At 41.2% G+C, this 20092-nt stretch overlaps 1 protein-coding gene across 1 annotated transcript in view; it reads right to left on the reverse strand.

Annotated features, from left to right (window-relative positions):
• Window positions 1-19850, reverse strand: part of SH3BGRL2 (SH3 domain binding glutamate rich protein like 2) — a 38110-nt gene extending 18260 nt beyond the window's left edge. The window contains exon 1 of the mRNA XM_015623159.2: window positions 19050-19850. Within this exon, the coding sequence (XP_015478645.1) occupies window positions 19050-19850 (801 nt within the window). The remainder of the gene's footprint in view (window positions 1-19049) is intronic.
• Between the last annotated feature and the right edge of the window lie 242 nt (window positions 19851-20092).

Below are 20092 nucleotides of genomic sequence, written 5' to 3' on the forward strand. Positions count from 1 at the left end.
TGCATGCAAGTAATGCATTATCAACAACAGCAAAATTACTCCATCATCATCACTGGTGGTACCAAAGGCAACACGCCTTTTACTACATCCTTAAAAATTCAAAGTGTAGAAAGAAAAAAATATTTTCCTCTGTCTTTCAACAAAAAAAAAAAAAAGCTGAAAAAGAACACAAAAGAGATAGATTGAGATAGTCTTAATGCAAATATTAAATATCTGGTTAAACAGAAAAGAGATGTCTAAAATTATATATGGGAGAGGTCATTTCCTTACAGTGAAATGCTGCTAAAACTCACATGAATTCCCTCCTGCACTGGTCAGAGCCATAAACAAGCTCCAGAGTGCCTGGTCCAGCCCTCTGGCCCCAAGGCCAATTGGCATCCTCCAGCCAAAGCTACTACACCTTCAGCCTCTCAAAGCTGCTGCTTGCAAACTGCACACTGGGAATGATCCCTGGCATGCTGTAACATATAAATCATGGCCACGGGCTGCCTGTGAGACTCTAAGTTAGCCTTGGCCAAAGCTGACTGTGCCAGCAACCATCCTTCAAACAGTTCCAGAGTACCAGAGCACTCCATTCTCAGGGCCAGGAGATGCACCAGTACAGGTGTTTCCACATGGACCCATTTTCATCTGCTGTCTCCCAGCACCCTGTAAACTGAGCAACTTAGATTTAGTCTAAGTTAGCTTAAGATCCCTATTATTTTACAGTTCACACCATTAGAATTCTCCCACAAGCACAAGTTTCCTAATGCCTCATTTTATTTTTATAAACTAATTAAGATGTTGAAGTGAAGTAAATTGGAGTTTTGGGGGTTTTTTAGCCATAAGCCTTACAATTCTCCACATGACATCTGTATGAGTTATCAGCTGTGGATGTACCAGCTGCATAAACCTAAACAAAATAGCCTGAAAATTTCAAGCCAAAAAACTAGCATTTTCTCCTCCCCAATTTATTTGATTCAGGCCTTTAAACTGAAACAAGAGCATTAGTTGTATTTAAAACCCTATTAAATTACGCCTTGTTGTTTAAGATGGATGCTCAGAGCATCTGTCACAACAGAAGCCAGCTGATTATTCCCCAAGAAAACCACAGGACCTTTGTCTCTGTCTACAACTGGATCTGTGCCGCAGAAGTGCGTCAGCCTCACAATCCTGCCTGCAACTCTCATCTGTGCTTCCCCAGAGCCCTAAAAGCATTTGGCCACAGGAAACACCGAGAAAAGGCAACATGGCACAAAGAGCAGTGTCAGTCCTCGCTTCCTCACTAGCCTGTCCTGTCAAGAGCCCAGTGGAGAAAAATACATCCTCGTCTGACAAACTACAGAGGAGGATAATACTCTTTGTAAAGTATCTTGCTGCTACCAAGGTTTTCTTGAGTCTGATGATCCCATTTTCAGAGGTACCATGTTCAGAAAAATTTGGGTTGTGGCTATTCATACACCACTTTGGGAAAGCGTTTGTAGTCTTACATGACAGACTGCTTCAGCATCAAAATATTCTGGGTTTAATATCTTTCAGTACACCAAAAGTCACTGTAAAATACACCTTCAAAACATATATCCACTGTGAAGTTTCAGAGGAAAGTCTTTATGTAATATGATCCTAATCTATCTTTAAATGCAGTGAGAAAACTCTGATGGAGTTATCAGCAGTTATAGTCCAACATTTGCCTCCCCTATTTTTAGCTTGGTAATTCTTTTCTGAACATCATTTATCTGGGTTTGGTTTTATTGTTAATCTATATTTCTATTCACAAAACTAAGACAGGAAAAAAATCCCCAGAGACAACTCAATTTTATCCTTGTATTCAGAGCCCGTATCTTTATTAGAATTAAAAAGCAGCAAAAATAGGATGTCCATTGTGATACATAAAACTGCTAAAATGAGCTAATCACTTAATCAGTAACCCAATTTATAAAGGAAGTCTATTGTAGCTAAAGTATTCTGTCTTTCTGTCCTAGTTTTCATTTCTTTATACTGATTTGCAACAGGTAACAGGAGGATGCATCTTCAGACCACTTTGGAGAAATATTTCAAAGAGATACTCAGGCCAGTCCAGGTGGGACCACTGGGATTATCTGTTCTGACTATCAGCATCCCTGAATTAATTTCTTTTAGGAGCAAAGGGTTTCTTCAGACTTCTTTTCCCCTCTAAGCTCCATTCCTGAATTAATAATAACAGAGAGCTGGTCTTTGCAAATTGTTCCCACAATTAATTGACTGTCTTTACTTGAAATATTTGCTTGCTTCTGTTCAGAATCCACACCTCACTTCAGCCACCTCACTTTTCATGTCTTCGACCAGACTGAAAGCTGTTCTGTTCTAAGATTTCTGTTTCCCACACAACTAATACCAGATCTCCCACCTAAGCTGAACAGTGATCTCTGGTAGCAAGAGAAATCATATTGCTCATTTAGTAGCCAAATGGGAATATGAGGATGTTACCATTATAAATCAGGTCCAGGTTGGAGCAGAAGTTTAGGAAAATCAGATCATATCCTCTAGCAAAGTTCCCTGGAAGCTTCTCATCACTTCCAACAAGTGACAGTTTCCTTCTTTTTTGCCCTGTCTATGGTTCCTGAACCTGCTTTCAGAAGTTCTCCTGTCCCAGAAAGGCTTCCCTACTGACAGCTGCTGAACCAGAGGAGCATAGCACATGGTCTCTTCATTACTAAATGTCAGCTGCATTTCATCATTTCTATACTATTTTAACAAAGATATTCAATATTTTGCAAGAATCTTGATAGTCCAGGATTTATCTAACCCAGATAGGATAAACAAATATTATTTCTACTCTACTATATCGAAGATGACTCAAGTTGCAATATTAATAGGAACTGTGCTATTATTAAAGATAACTTCTCTGCCTTTTTTCATTAGCCCAGATAATATAAATGGGACAAAGCAGACACAGTCTCAGTGTCAAATTTCTTCACAGTGTCAACAGCAGGAATATTGCCGAGTGTCTGGTGCTCACAGAGTGGACGTGGAAGGTTGGTCTTCTGTAGACTCTTCCTTCTACCTTCTGGAAATAAGGCACTCCCTGGGTTTTTATCCTCCTGCCTGCAGGTGGAGGGAATGACAGCATGTGCATTGGCTGGTGACTGAGATGTGCAGCACTGACTGTTTTACAGGCTCATCCTCTTGGAACTGAAGGAACTGAAAGCCTAGCCTGAGCTGTCCACTTATTCCAAGTGATCCCAAGAACAAACAGCCAACTTTCTGACACAAAATCCCACCCCCAAAATATATTTGGACCACACATGGTGAGTGAGAACAAAGCCTTATGAGGTTATCTTCTAAGCTGGCTTGTCAGACCACAGGCGCGTTTTAGATGCCTGACATTTAAAAAACAAAAATTGAGTGCATGTTTAACTTCACCTTCTTACCAGGCTTGTTTCACAGCCTGGCATACCTGTGCCTCTAAAGATGGAGATGGTCCTACTAATTTCCCTCCTTTTTTTAATTTGGTTACTCTTTCCACACACCTGCCCTCACTCCAGAACTGCATCAGCCGTGTTATGCACCCACTGTCTCAGCCAAAAACTGAATGTATTGCATTTGGCAGGGGCACCTTTATGGTGCAGTTTGATGATACAGCTCAGCAGATCTCACTGCTGGCTGTCACTGAGATGACACAATGTTCCTCCCTCCTGCCAAGTAGCTCCTGCAGCTTTCCTCGCACAAGCATAATGCAGGAACCAGGGGAACAAGGGAAGGAGCATCAATAATGCCAGCACCACAGTCTCATCAGTTTATATCAGGAGCAAAACTGCATCCTAAGAAAATGGCTCAGCAGTGGCTAAAGCATGACCAGCTACAGGTATTTGAAATATGAACTGCATAAGCATCATTTGTGTTACATAAACACAAGCTCAACTCACTCCTACAACTGAAAACATTAAATGTGAGACTCTGCCTTTACAAGTCATGCAAAGATAACCAAAGGGACTGTTGCACTGAAAAATGCAGACATAATATAGCTACTGCAGAGGATTACTTACCTTCATTTCTCACACAGATGTGGCTTAACATATACTCCCAGATAATAAGGAGATACTATGCTCTAACAGATATAAGCTCTAAACACATTAAAGGAACAGGATTTTAAACTGTTTCAACACATTCTTTTCTTATGTTTCCACTATGTTTCTGCTCTCATAAAGAAGCAATAAAAAACTATCCCATGCATTCAAGAGTTTTAAATGCAAATCTTCATGGTCCTGTTACATTTGACACTGGGGTAGTGATAGAGATTTTCTGCCAAATTTCTCTTTTCTTTGCCTGACTTAGGAAAGGAGAGAGTAACTGACCCCTGACGATTTTTTATTGCAGTGAAATGGCAGCACTGTGGCAGACCTTTACAAAGGTTCATATGATTAATTCATTGTTCTTGGCACAGGAAAATACAACTCAGCTATATACATATGAGAAAAAAAAAAAAAAAAAGGCATGAGAAGCTGTGATGAATAGAAGAAGGCTAATAGAGAAGAAATTTTTAAAATAAAAAAAAACAAAAATCAGCATTGTATAACTATTTCCAAAAATAAAGTGAGGGGCTCTCCACCGTAGCAAATACCACATTGCATCTGACATAAGGAAAACACTGTCTTCTCATAGCAGGCCTCCAAATAGCTAAAAGCACCTGAATGCTTCACCCTCAAAAAAATGTATGTTTTAATACCCCAAAAACTAACCACAGAACTTTTCAACCTGAAGAGAAACAGAACAGTGTGTGAACAGTGGCCACATGCAGCCAGCACTGCCCTGGTCTCCTGCTAGCAGCAACCTTCTGCTTGCACACAGAGACATAATTAAGGACACACAATATGAAACGCTATTAAAGTGAGAGGGCAATCTGTTCAGCTTTATGCAAAATCAGTCTGCAGGTCTCTGGGAGCTGCTGAGATACTGCTTAGCCAAGGACTCTGCACACCTTTGCCTCTGTGCAATGTTTGCATGGTAACTTTGAAAAGAATCCATCATTTAAGAAACACAAGTAAAATTTGAGACAGGTTTGGTTTTTAAGAGATTCTTAATCACAAGCAGACAGCAAAGGAAGTAATTTTCTATAAAGCTACAAAGACAGTTAAACTGCTCCATGCCCAATGCCTGCTAGCCTCATACTGCCCTAGCCAGATGTTGCACTCTGATAAATGCATTTAAATCTATTTCTGTGTGTGCACATATGTCTATCACAAGGTGAGGGGGAAAGTTTAATATTTAAGGCAGTTTGTCTGCCATAAATAATAAAAATTCATTGCTCTCAGTGCAAGTAACAGAGTAACATTCTGAAACAAAAAGGAGTCTTTAGCAAGTATAAATACAACTATCACTGCTAAAAACAAGACATAATGGGAGTTTGCTCACAGGTTTATAAGGCATGGCTTCAATTAGCATTAAGGGAAAAGGAGAGACAAAAATGGAAGAAACAGAAAAAGGGGAAAGACCGAGAAAGGAAAAAGACAACATTCAACAGAAAAATCACCTAGAGACAGTGCCACATGGGGTGCCTTTGAGATGTATGCAGCTGGAAAAGCCTCTGAAGTCATACCCAGGTCTACTTCTTTTGAATTCTGTATTTTGGTAAACAAGGTTTGCTGCCAATGTACACAAATAAAGTAAGTAATTCTATAATTTTCTTCTTGCAATAGGAACAATGCGTTCTTACAGTGTTGAAAATCCATTTACACAGGAGTTTCTGATGGACTGTAGGAAAACAGATGCTATGAACCCCAAATTTTGGCTCATTGCTTCCCCATCAAAAAAATAAGAATGTCATTGATGCTGGATCTACCTTCCAATTAATAGCGTGATTTTTTTTTTCTATCGCATCAATGTGAAACTAAAAAAATCAGCATTGCTGTGGAAATAAAAAATGGCTAAAACAAAGTGAAACTTGAAGACTGCACAGCAGGAATTGAACCAGAACCTGGAAGTCTCACTGAGGGTACAGGAAGCTCCAAATTAGTGACACAGACAAAGAGCCAAAGGACTCCATGCAGACTGAGTAACATAGCCAGAAGATTCCCTGCCCAGCCTGGCAAGCAGCAGGTGACTGCCAGATTAAAGGTCAGGATGCAAAGCTGGTTGTTCTAGTAGGGGACCTTGCAGAGCCTGCTGCCAGTTTAGATTCTAACCTACAACAAGAATCCTTCTATCCTGAAAACATTTATATTTGAGAAAATGCATGCTTGAAACCGCATTTTTGCTACAGATACAGGATCTTTCCTAGTCATAGGTATTTTCTTGTGAGGACACTGGGAAAGGGTGTTGGTTCTTCAATGGTTCTTCACCTCTAACTAAAACAGAGGGCAGATTACCAGAGCTTGTCCATAACTTCATCTGATTTTAAATGAGCCACAAACTCCAAATTATTATAATAATTATACTAATATAATTATTACTAATATTATTATATAATATAAAAATGCATATTATATTATATAGTCTATATAATAAATTATATATGTAATATTATTACATAACATAATTATTCTATATTGTTATGTGTTAGGACCTTTTTTTTCCTTTTAAATGAAATTGAGGTTCCTAGTGGCTAGCCCAAGAGACAGGAGAAACTTTGACCTGCTTGGAAGATCTCAGGAATTCGTAAAATATATCACTTCTCCTGATGGAACCATCCTGCAGGGCTAGACTATTGCTTCAAAAGGCTAACAACTCAAATCTTAGCTGGCAGCTAACTTCTTTCAATAAATAGATGTTTTTGTTTACAATTTACCATATGTTTCAGTAGTTCAAGAGAGTGGTTAAAAAGAAAGTGTTATTTTCATGCATTTTTCCAGCAGAAACCTTTCAGAGACACCAGAGAATAATATAAATCTCCTGTTTGGCATTCAACATTTAACTCCTCCTCATACTACTCCCTTTTGTCAAAGTGGCATATTTATAGCAAGTATTTTGCATCATGAAAGAAACCCTTTCAACAAGCAGCATCTATCTTCCTTTTCAAAATACATACACATAAATACAAGTATGATAACTGCAACCCTCATTATTTCAATTACTTTTCAGCACCTACTAACAAAATGCAAGTTGTTCTCTGATCTCTATGCTATATTACATTTATTCATGTTCATTTCTTCTGATTTCTCCAAGTTTTTTGATTCTGGGGAATATCCTTTGCACCCCAGCAAAGTTCCAGTTCAGCAAGGTAGATGAGAACCATCAAGTCTAAACTATTGGAAACTCAGTCCTGCATAGATGAACAGAAAGTTGATCTTTCGGTCTCACAGCTGTGCAGAGTAAGCGGAGTGGGGGATAGTTTGCACACTGGAGTCTAAAACTGCTGCAGTTAAAAATCTGCAGGGATTTAGAGATGCTACCTTGTTGTGTGCATTGGCTTGCTTGGTAGAATTATGATTTTGGGAAGTACAACATGATTAATCCATTTTGTTTCTTTATTTTCCTAAAACATTAAATATTTGGTAATTGATTGAAGTTCCCTGAAATAGCACCAAAAAGAGCAGCTTTTTAAGCAGGTTTTGGAAAGTAAGCAAATGCTTACTTTCAGCAGTGTGCCCTGGCAGCCAGGAGGGCAGTCCACATCCTTGGGTTCACCAAGCACAGCATCACCAGCCGATCCAGAGGGGTGATTATCATCCCACTGCATTCAGCCTTGCTGCTGCCTCACCTTGAGTACTGCAAGCAGCTCCAGAGTTTAGGAAGAATGTGAAGGCCCCTGAATGAATCCAAAGGAAGGCAACAAAGCTGGTGGTGGGGCTGGAAGGAACGTCCTGTAAGGAGCACCTGAGGGCCCTGGGCTTGTCTAGTCTGAAGGAAGGGAGGCTAAGGGGCGACTTCATGGCTCCCTACGGTTTGCTGAGGAGGGGAAGTGGAATGGGAGGTGCAGATCTCCTCTCCCTGGTACCCAGTGATGGAATGTGTAATACCTTTGCCAGGGGAGGTTCAGACTTGTCATAAGGAAGTTCTAGTGTTTGACTACCTCTCTTCACTGGAAGAGGCTTCCTAGCTTGTCATTGTTTAAGACACATTTAGACAATGGCATTAACAACATGCTTTAATTAACTTCTGGTGAGCCCTGATGAGCAGTTAGATTAGATGATGATTGTAGGTTACTTCCAACTGAAATATTCCATTCTACTCTAAATTCTAAGAAGAAAAATAAAAGTTTAGAAACAAAAAATCCCCCTAACAAGATATTCACACACATTTCCTATTATGTAACATGTTTACCACCTGAATTTATAAGATGAAAACACAGAATTGACTTTTTTCATGATGAGGTGAGTCATCAGAACACAGAAAGTGTTTGAACTCGTTCTCTGTATTTATTAGTCACATTGTTTTGTTACAATGAATAAAGCATTCCCAGCTGTATTTTCTGTATTTACTGCAAATGAGACATAAAAGAAAATTTTCAGCACTGAAAAAAGTAGGTCATGTTTCTTCCCTCTCATTATCTTTAAGCAGCAAAACCCGGTAGCACAGGAACATTTATCTATCAGAACGGATACAAACACCTAGCAGCCCAGGAGACACTTGTTTCATCTGGGTGGGGTCTTAGTTCTGTCAGCTCAAGATACAAGTTCTTCTGGCCATCTCCTGCTATAACCATGAGGTGCACCCTCTATATTTTGTCACTCAGGGCCCATAGCCCAACATCCAGGTACACCCAACTGCGGCTCCAAAACAGGAGCAAGAGCCAGAGGATGCAGAATGTGCATCCAAAAGATGCCATGTGCAGCTGTCTCCAGACAGCAGGGCAGAGGGTTTAAGGCACAAGAAGGCAAGCTTGAGGACTGCAGTGTTGTCTAGCCCAGCCAGTGGCATGCTGGGTTTAATGCAGAATCCTATTCCTACATAAGGAATATACAAGGTCAAAGCCATATTATTCCCACACAGGTACTAATCCTCCTCCATGAATCTGGGAGAATGATACTTGACCACTTGGAAAAAACACCTAGCCTTTCCTTAAGGAGGACTATGCTTGCATTTACAATGATTCCAACATGTTTCCAGGAATTTCAAACGTAAGTTTGTGAAATAAAGTTGTCAATGCTTTTGCTAGTTTCTCCTGACAGTTACTATCCACACAGCACAGATGTGTCATTCTGCCAACTACAGATATACACACCCCTGACAATGCACTTTAAAATAACAGCAGTAACAGCAGTGCAAGTCATGCAGAATTCATTATGCTAAGTTTTTGACGATATTTACAGGTTTTCTCAGCACTATATGAAACTGCAACAGAAAAAATGCACTTGTGGCTTGAGACAAATGTCGTATTTCAGATAAAATTAGACTATATTACTGCAAAATTTTCTCATGTTTTTGTAATCCTAGAAGATGGATTTTATAAACCAGGGCTGACTGCCACTACTATTATTCAGATCTGTAACAAAATTATCTTTGAGTCAACTGAGCAGAACAAGGTTTCTAACCTTATTAATAAATGTCAACATTATTTCTCTTTCAACAAATGCAACTTTATCTGTGTAGCTTGTGTGGTTTTGCAGCTCTGTATCTGTAAATTCTCTTTTCTTTTATGCTTCTGCAGACCCATTTCTTAGTGACAAGTTGCATCCCCAAACACAGCAGCCAATTATTATTATCCCATAAACTGCAGACACATCTCCTGTAAGGTCAACAGGAGGCACCTCCACACAGCCAAAGGTATTGTTGAATACCATGCTGCATAAACCCACTGACTTTCAGACTTCCCTGGGGCCTGATGCTGGGAATCTTTACTAGAAAACAGACCTTGCTGCAGGCAAGCCAGTTTGACTGAGCAGGAAGGGACTGCTTGCACAACAGGCCCTTCATAGCAGCTGTCTTCTTTGATCAAAGACTAGTTTTGTATCTCTTTTCTAACTAATTTTAGCTTCCTAGCTGGTCCCTACTGAAGAATGTGATGCTATCTACATGTTTCAAATGCCACTCTTGTCTCTGTTTCTACATAAACCTATCAGATCACTCAATTAGAAATGTTTCAGAAAGGCTATCTGACCTCAGGAGATGCAGATCCAGATCAAAGGTTTAATGCATACTTGAATTGCATTTTTTTAGATTGGACAGGGATGATAATTTCACTAACCCTGCAGCAATTTAATGACAGTTTTCAGTTGCTGATGCTCTATTGTTCATCAGATCAAAGGAAGCTTCCTTTCAAATGAAGGCACACAGAAATTCACTTGATTTTCTCAGAAAAACAGATTAAGAAAACAGTCTTTACTTGATTTCTAATGTTACTAATAATTTGTTCCAAATAATCACTCATAAAGGTTTTAATAGCACTGGTAATACCCAATATAATCCTCTGCAGCATATGAAAATGCCAGGAAACAAAACAAACTTGTGGAAGTTTTAATAGAATTTCTACTGTTAAATTCTGATTAATTTTTCTCTGAGTCACTTTCTCTTGCTTCAAGTGGGACCTATCCAGTGAATTCAGAGGACCTGTGCTACATGGACTGGTGAAAAGAATCACAAAAGTGTATCTCCCAACATACAAAGGTAAACAATATCCTGCCCTTTTGTAACAGCATAAAAATCCAAAAGCCAATGGAAAAGCATGTTAGCATGTGTGAATGGAACATACCCAATGACGTTTTGATTTGCATTTAACATGAAGTACAAGTTCATGGTTTCAGGCCTCTTCTGACAAACAAAAGCTCTGTGGGTAACCCTGCTGGCAGAGTTTGCAACAGAACAATCCCATGAATTGGGACATTCAGAAAGCCAGAAACTCTGGCTGTTCAGGGCTTTGCCACAAGCAGAAGCTTGTCCTAAGTTATCATTACCCCTGTGACAATGGCATAACTGGACACAGCCTGGTGCTGCAGACACTGAGGTCCAGGGGCCAACGTGTCACTCGCCCACCTCAGCACCCATGGAGGAAAATGTTGACAGCTGTGATGGAGGAGGCCAGAATTCGGCCAAGTGTTCAGTCCTGGAGCTCTGCAACAGCCAGAAGAACAACTTAGAAATTATCAGCACTAAGGTCCACAAATGCCCCTGCCATTCCTGTTGGAACTGTCAGATAAAAATCTCTGTAACACTCTTTATACTGATGATACCTTTTCCCTATGGAAAGGAAGGGAACTATTTTATTCCACTGTACATCCCCATTAGCCAGCACAATCGTATTGGTGTGTATCTTATGTTGGCATGACTATTCTGATATTCTGCAAAACAACTCATTAGCTGAAGTAAGGTACATAAACAAAGCTTTTAAGCACAGGCCAGACATGTGGAATAACACAGAATAATAGAGATAGGTGAGCAAGCACCACAATTTCAGCGTTCTAGTTTACACTGAAGATAGACATCCACAGCTGCAATAAAGGAGCAGGCATTTTTGACATGGCCCCAACAGGTGATGACATATCTTGAACATCCTAAAGGCACCAGGACTTTATTTCTCTTCTGGGAATGCTAAAATCAGTGGTTTATTTTTACTGATAGATAATTAGCATCAGTGATTCAAAGGCTCAAGTATGTATATATAAACATATATATACATATCCATATCCAACATATATATATATATGGATATTTGTATCTCTCCATATGTATGTGTGCATGCAAAAGTACATATCTACATATGCATGTTCAAACAAAATGCAAGTTGATACAAATGCAAATGTCACTCCCAGGCATTGACTTCTACAAGTTTATTCCTTGCAGTAAAATGACAAACACCTTGTGTTTTCCCATTATGTCTTGGTAAGAATGACGGGGATTAGTTATTCAGGGACAGAACAGCAAAACCAACAATAACAAATCCTGGAACTCTTAAGTGTGAAGACAAGGTCAGTCCTACCCAAGGCAGATGGGCAGGAACAGAAGGAAACACTGTCACTGATGATTCACTTTACTCCCTGAACAACCTGCATCGCCTAAGAACTTCTCTTCAGAAATCAGCTAGCAAGACTGTTACTCCCTTTTCTTTGTACCAAATTCAATTACAGTGAAGTACAATATTAAATTTAGACTAAATAAGCTTGCTTACTGATGTAAATCAAATTGATTTTCCCTTCCTCCACTAATGAGATAAAAATAACTTGTTTTGAGTAGGTTCCTCATCACTGTACTTCTTATGACCACAAAAGGAGGATACCCACATGCTTTAGACTCAGCCCCTTCAGAACGGTGATAAATATCTTCCAGTAAAGTAGCACACCTGAATGGAAGGACTGCCACAGCTTTGAAATGAAGAATTAAAAGATTTCACTCAAAAATACTTCACAGATGGAGGTCTACAGCCCACATAAGACAAGAAGGAAGTTTTATGTCTCTGTTCTCTTGCAATAAGACAGGCTGTGTTAAATGAATTGCCTGTACAACGCTAATATCTCAGCCACTGCTCCTGCTCAGCCATCAACAACTTGGAAAGATCAGGTCACCCTTTGCTCATCTACATGAGACACACTGAAATCTGGTGTTTTCAGAAATGACAGGCAACGGTGACTTGGGTCTCTGAATTGAGTCCATCAGCCCATCCAACAGGCACCAACTAAACAACACACCAACCCCAGGAAAGAAGATTATGGAAACAATATTTCAGCTACTGAGGAATTCAGAGGTTCTTCTAAGCTTTGGCAGCTATCTGCAGACCAATTTCACTGACAATCACAGGTAAGAAACACCACTACTGCCTCTACATTTCCCCTCACCTTGCCAAGGAAGAAAATTTGCCAACTTAAGAGACTTGTGAAATGTTATCTTCTGTAAAACTTAGTACAAAATAAAACTGTTAAAAAACACTGGCAAACTTGAACATGGTCATGCTTTTTTGGATACAGTAGATTTCAACCAGGAATAAATTCCATGCAGAACTGTGTTTCTGCATTCATTACTTTTCTTACCAAGCTTCCACACTGTCAGGAAAACAAAGACTGCAGCGTTTCTTTTTGGACAGACTCCCTGAGGGGGCCAACACTTGAGGCTGCAGGTGGGGAAGATGATGCCCTTAGTGTACTAGCTAGTAAAGAGACACACTCTGGGTTACCAGCTCAGTGGCAGTTCTCTATCTTCAAGATGCACTCAGATTGTTAAACATAAAAGTTATACTAATATTATAAAATGAAGAACTTCCTTACATGCTATTTTTCCACAACTCTCAATTTATGAACATTCCTAAGTAATTTGTATTAAAAAATTGCATGCAAGTTAGCTTTTACTTCAGTATTCTTTTTCATTTATTATAATCAAATTCAGCTATATGCAACATCCAGCAATCACTGGTACTATGACCAGAGTTAGAAAAAAAAATTGCTAAACTTTAACAACATGGGTGGAAGATTAAGGAGAACAGGTCACCACCACTGAAGTATGTCCATTTGGCTACTTGCACATTGATACTGCTGTACTCTATAGAAAAACAAAGGGGAAGTGTCTCTACAACCTCAACCAGGACAATACCTCCTTTGAAGTTTTATTACAGCTAATTGTAATCAAAGGTCGGTAACCAACCTTCTGCACATGACACTGTGTAGTCCAAAGCATGTTGTCTAAAGTAGCATTACTTCTGACATGATCTATCTGCCAAGAAGAAATGTAAATATTTGAAAAGCACTAGAGCATACAAGAATGGTGCAACAGTTAGGTACTAAAAACCATACACAAATTCAACCTGCATGCTTGTGACTAGCTCACACTCAGCTCCCTCCTGAACACATTCCTTATGCAATCTCAACTGCTGTTCACAGGCTCACAGTTCTCTCCATCACGAGGCAGGAGAATGGAACTAGAGTTTAGACTTATTTGGAATACAAACCTAAAACCCAGATGCACAGACAGGGAGTCCTTAAGGTGTGAACCAGTTAAAGCCCTCAGCATTGACCTCCCTGCCTCACAGAATTCACAGTTGTGAGGCTCTCCAGCTCTCTGCCACAGCCCTGCAAAATAGGACTGAAAGAAGCCAGAAAAGGTGAATATGAGTCACCTGACCCAGTAAGAAACATGAGGAAGAATGAAGGAACTAATTTTGTTTGTCAAAGGGACTAGATCCAGAAAGTCCCCAGATCTCTCCTAGGCACCTAATATAACTGATAATGTCCAAGGTGCAGATACACATGATGTGTCCAGTGACTGAGCAAGGACAGTGATTGTTCCAGTATCACTGCTGTGGTTACAGCAGTGCTCTGTAGGTGCACAGCCAAAAGCACCACCACCTTGAACAGGTGAAGTGACACAGTGTAATGTTCATGTAGGATTCATAAATCAGGCTTTGAGGATCCAGTCCAACAGGTGTATTCTCAGCATGCTGACAGGTGTAGACAATACTGTGGGTAAGGACTTAAAATACTGCTACTTCCTATGTAAATATTACATGATCACTTCCAACTGTAAAGAGTATTCTCTCATTTCTGAAAATCTATTTTATCTGCTGCTCTGATCTGATTTTACAAAATTCTTTATTAAAAGATCATGATAATGTTTATTATTTACAAAGCGCTTTTTTTTTTTTTGTTGAGCTTGCATAAATCACATGCAACAAGCTGCAAATTCCTCCAAATAAGCACCATAACTAATACTGTTCTCTCAAAAAGCACTTGTATCACTCAACCACATCACTTTCAGTCTTGACTGTTGTGCTTTTGGAGTGCAGAGAGGCAAGCAAAAAAAAAAAAAAAAGTTAAAGATGGTGGCTATTCTAGAAGTGACATATTCTAAGTTAACTTATTCCACAACTCCAACAAGAAGCACAATCTGAGAAGTGCTATGAGAAATGTTGAGTTACAATGACTTTTTACAAACAAGGGTGGAGTTGGAATTCATCATCCATCAGAAACCAGCTTAGCCTTAAGAATGCTAGCACTGTATTTGTCTCCATTACATTACTCAACAACACGTAAACCAAACAAACATGACTGTAATTAATTCTGACATTCCAATGTTTTATAATGTGATTTAAAGTCATTCCAGGAAACAAAAAATCCAACTCATTTGACCTCCATAATACGCTTAATCAAAAGGAGAGCTTTAGTCTCATAAAACCAATATTTGCTATAGAAACAATTTAACTGTAAGTGCACCCATCTTATCAAGCTTCCTAGTAAAAAATCCATAATCCTCTTCAGTCGCAAGAGTCAAAGTCCAAGTTTTGGTAATTTAAAAAAGTCTGTTATTTTCAGGTTGTTGTTGCTCTGCCCTGAAACATTCTTGTCCTCCCAAACATGTTCTCCTGAAGAATGTGGCTGAGCAGCACTTATATTTGTGCACTAAAAGGAATTCATTTCAGTGACCTGTTTTTCTCATCTTGTGAACATACAAAAATTTCAATGGGAAAGTGTTTCGCATATCTCACTATGTGGATGGTACCTGCTGTGCCATTATTTCACTAATTCCCCTATATTATCTGTTCAGCTCAACAGATGAAGCTTCAATAAATTAATATCACAAAGGAGAAAGTACAAGTGAGGCAGTTGTTTGAAGGTCCTTCATTATTTAAAAGCTCTTCAATGATATTTCCCTTACCTCATCTTCAGCCCTTTAACTGCAAGACTGAAGTCTTCTCTGGTTTGACATTTCTAGATAACTGTAGGAATTCCAAACTTAAAGTTACTTAGCTCATACTATCAGCTTCTTGACAAAGGTAAAGCTGCTTTAAAACACTGAAAACCATTTAACTATGAGTCTGTATGTAAGTGTAAATTTTTATTGACAGACTGGAGAAAGTGAAACAGATAAAATTACAGTCACCTTGCAATGATTTGGTGAAAAACGGGTATAAACTATTTCCTGAAAACAGTGAAGCACTGCTGCGGGAGAAAAGTAAAGGCTACTTTTAAAGTAACCTATCTCTTAGGCACAAAAGAACATTGATTGTCCTTATCAGGGAGGAGTACAAAGCCTGCCTCCCCAGCCCTACAAAGAAGTGCTTGGAATTCGAGCCACAGCTACCAACACAAGGAGAAATTCAGGTCAGAAAGAGCAGTAGACAGTAAGGCTTGTAGAAACATGCCTGTCTACCTATTCAGAGGCTTCGCATTGCGATTCAATTGAATCTGCCTAATGCATGCTTAAAACAACACGAGGTGATTTAGAAATGTACCCGCACGCACAATGCCTCCCTCCTCCCTTCCCACAAGAAGATCTCAAACTTCTCCACAGCGTCCCTACAGGCTAAACCCACTGTCCAGCCTCCATAAACACTCAAAATCAATGTTTCCACCCAAGCAACAACTATATTTTGGGATCTGTGAGTTATTTTAAGCTCATGAAGCATTTATAGTCACAAGTTTTATTAAACAAACATAAAGCAGTTACAACGATTAACCTCTCAGTGATGTTTGCAAGATGCTGCAGAGAGAACTCCAAAACCAAATGAAGGGAAAATTCACATTACACTTGGCTCCTCATTCGTTTCAATTACTTCCTTTTCTCATTCTTTGGAATGACTCTCAAAATATTTTATGCACTAGACTCTTAGAATTGTGTGTGACAATTCCATATTTCTATCTTCTTTAATACAAAACAAATTACACCAAGTATCGAGATCAATAAATGCTTTAGTAGTTTCTAAATAAAGTTATATTTATGCAAACTAAAAGCCTTTCCTGAGTGTATATATATATATATATATATATATCAGTGTATTTCTCAGGAATGTTTCAGCCATCATGCCTATCATTTGACCTCGGTATTCTGAAGATTTCAAAAGGACTCATACACCAAGAGTTTGGCTCATTATATTTGCCAAAACAAAAGCTTACTCTAGAGACTACATGGACTTTCCACTGTAAAAAAAAAGATTAACTTAACAAAGTATGTCTAGAGAGATTGGAAAAATAATTATGTCATGATGGCACTGCTTTTTTTTTTTTTTGTCAATCAGTATTACATATAGAAGTTTCTGGTCAATTACAGCAGGTCAGATATTAATCTGAGAAACAGCCACTCTTACAAGCAGCTAGCCTACAATTTGACTCAAGTTGACTTACAGGTAGAAATTAAACCATGGATTCCGACACCATTTTTAGCAGGAGACAGAGCAGGATCTATATGAGGTACTCCTTTTTCTTGATGGGGAAATAATTCTGTCTCGTGAATTGCACAGGATCCCAAAAAATAGCTGATATAGTGCTGAAGGCTGGAGGAGATGACAAATGCATGACTCAAAGACTTTTTCTTGCCTTTCACTGATGTTTAGTTCTAGAAGAATGATAAGAAGTTTAAAACTTCCCTTAAAATTGCTTAGAGACATGAAATACAGTAACCACCTTCTTCTCCAGATGCAGATTCCCACATAACTAGCTAATAATAGTGTTTTCTTCATCATTTTCTTCCATCCTTAGCCTGGATCTAAGGACACCTCCTGCAAAGCCTACAGAAAAAAAGAAAAGCCTCCATGATGCAATACTGAGAACAGCAGGAACCCAGCCCATAATTAAAGTTCTTATATGCTGTGATAACACAGATGAAAAAAAAACCAAAACTGACAGAAAAGAGACATCACAGCTCTGGCCCTTTATAACAGTTCCTTCAATGACTGAATCATCTGTTCTTCTCTGGTTAGGCTGCACTCAGATGACTAGGTCATCATTAGGCTGACTAGATGAAGAAAGTTGACTGACCATCACCAAGATGCAAACTGTTACCCATATTCTGTCATCATCTTGTTATCCAACCCAGAAAAAAAAGGCAGCAAGAAAACTGATGTGCAATTGAAATTGGTTGTCAAACTCAGGTTTGGTTTGCTGGGTTAATAGATAGTTATGAGGATTATATTTCTCTGCTAACTGCATATGTACCTTGCAGGCAAACAGCGTAAGGAGAGAGCAGAATCAAAAACTCCTATCAGCAACCTCCTGGTAAACTGGAGATGGGGGTGGGTGAACTACGTGGCCCTTCTCTACCCCTCCAACAAAAACAAAAAAATACAAAACTATGTATTCTGTTCAGTCCATGGGGCATGAAACAGAAACTAAAACCAGCAACGCTACACTACCACAGCGTGAACCAATTGCCCATGCAGGGAAGGTGATGTTTCTCTTATGGATGCTTGATGGACACGGATTACAGAGTTCTGAGGATGCTGTGTTTACTCAGTTGGGTACTGAAATGGAGAATTAGTTTTTATTAGCTGTAATGCAGCCACTAAGCATTTTGAACACTTCATGCCAAAACATACCAGAACACACACATACCTGTCATCATGTTACTGAACTGAAAACCAGATCCACACAGTAAAAGGCTGAAGGAACTGAATACACAATAAACCTTCAGACAGGAATGTGCTACGTCTTTCTGCAACACAGAAAGTGCTGCTGCCCTCACTGCTGAAGCATAAAGAATATCAATTATATCTAAATCCTTTTGATGTTTCTTATTAAAGAACGAGTTCAGTACGATGTTTACGCCCAGATTTCCTTAACAGAAAGCTGTCACTTTATATGAAAATATGGAAATTCACAGGTCACACGCATTTTACCAAGAGAATGATGTACAAGCTTCAATTAAACAGAGAACGCAGTGATGCCCTTCAAAATCGAGTCTGATAAGAGCTGTACCTATTCCCGATATTTCTTAATGCAGAGGTGCTGGTGGCCTGAAATCTGTCCCTAGGCTCTCCTCGTATTTATCTGTTCATCCTGCCGTGGGTGGCAGGCACCGAGGCACCGCACCTGTCCGGGCTCGGCTCCCCTCGGGATGGTCACCCCTGCACCGCCGCGCTGATCGCCTCCCAGCAGGGAAAGTTCGGCCTCACTTAACAACCTCCAAGACCCTTTAAACACACCCGAGATTTGTCGCCTATGAAGGTTTCGGGGTGCTTGGTTTGCCAAAGGCAATTTACGAACTAGTTAAGCTTCGGCAGCATTGCGGAGGAGAGTTGTCTTTTCCGCCCCCATCGCACAAGCAACCGGGCAAATTCAGCCCCGCGTCCCAGGGCAGCCCACGGCCGGGCTGGGTTCCGTGCGAGGCTCGGAGCCGAGGCCAGGCTGGGCAGGGCGGCCAGGACGAGCTGCCAGCCCCGCGAGTCCCCGGCCCCGCAGGCTGAGCCCTGCCCGCGGCGGCCGCGCTCCTCTCCCCGCTCCCCGCCGCTCGCCCCCACTCACCGCCACCGAGCCCGAGGAGGAGGCGACGAAGACGCGGATCACCATCTTCACCTCATGAGCCGCGGCGACAGGAGCGGTGGGGACGGGGCAGCGAGGCTGCGAGGAGCCGCTCCCCCGCACGGGACGGGGCCGGGGCCGCCCAGCTCCACCCCGCCGCTGCCGCCCCCGAGCGTGGCCGCCTCCCGCAGCACCCCTACCCTGCCCTGCCCTGCCCGGCAACGCAGCCCCTCTCGGGCGAGCCGGGTCCGGCTCCCGGCTGGCAAGAGGCAGCGATAGCGGCGAGAGGCGGGGGTGTGTGGGCGACGCGCAGGGACCGACGGGCTCTGTAGTCCTCCCCGGGCGGGCACAGCCGTAGCACGGAGCCGGGAGGGAGCCGGGAAGGAGTCTGCCCGCCCCCAGCTGCCGGAGGAAAGCGAGGAAACGGAGGCATGCGGCAGCCTGCCCGCCCCAGCTGCCGTGCCCCAGCGCCCGGGGCTGCCCGCTGCCGCTCGGGAGAGGCTGAGAGGGGCTTCTAGCAGCCTCCAGGTGCGCTGCCCGCCGGCCGAGGTGAACAGCGCCTGAAATTGCTCCCCCACGCCACGAGGGCTGCCCCTCGCTCCAGCTAAGGCTGCTCCTGGTTCTCCTACCCCGTGTGGAGCCGCCAGATCTGATCCGCTGGGTCCCTCGGCCCCTTGGCCGCCGCTTACTGCGGCAAAGGTGGAAAATGAGCCGTTCTGGACAGGAGTTCCTGTCAAGGCAAGCGACAGGGATAACGCAGGAGAGGCAGGACACTGGGTGAGAGGGCTGTCCCACGCCATACATCCCAAAAGCGCTGCCCCTTTTCACTCCCTGGTGTGGATGTACAGCGCCCAATATTGTCAGCTGTGGAGCAGATGTTATTAATCATCAGGATAAGCAGATAACCCCAAATAACCCTTCGTCAGTCAGCTCATCTGCAAGTGACCGCAGGGAACTCGGTCCTCATCAGTTTTTGGGTCTGTGAGGATGCAGCCTGCCTTTATTTAAAGTCAAGAATCACACAGCTGACAACCTTATACATTGCT

Source organism: Parus major, chromosome 3 (assembly GCF_001522545.3).
Source record: "Parus major isolate Abel chromosome 3, Parus_major1.1, whole genome shotgun sequence".
In the NCBI taxonomy this organism is placed as follows: domain Eukaryota; kingdom Metazoa; phylum Chordata; class Aves; order Passeriformes; family Paridae; genus Parus; species Parus major.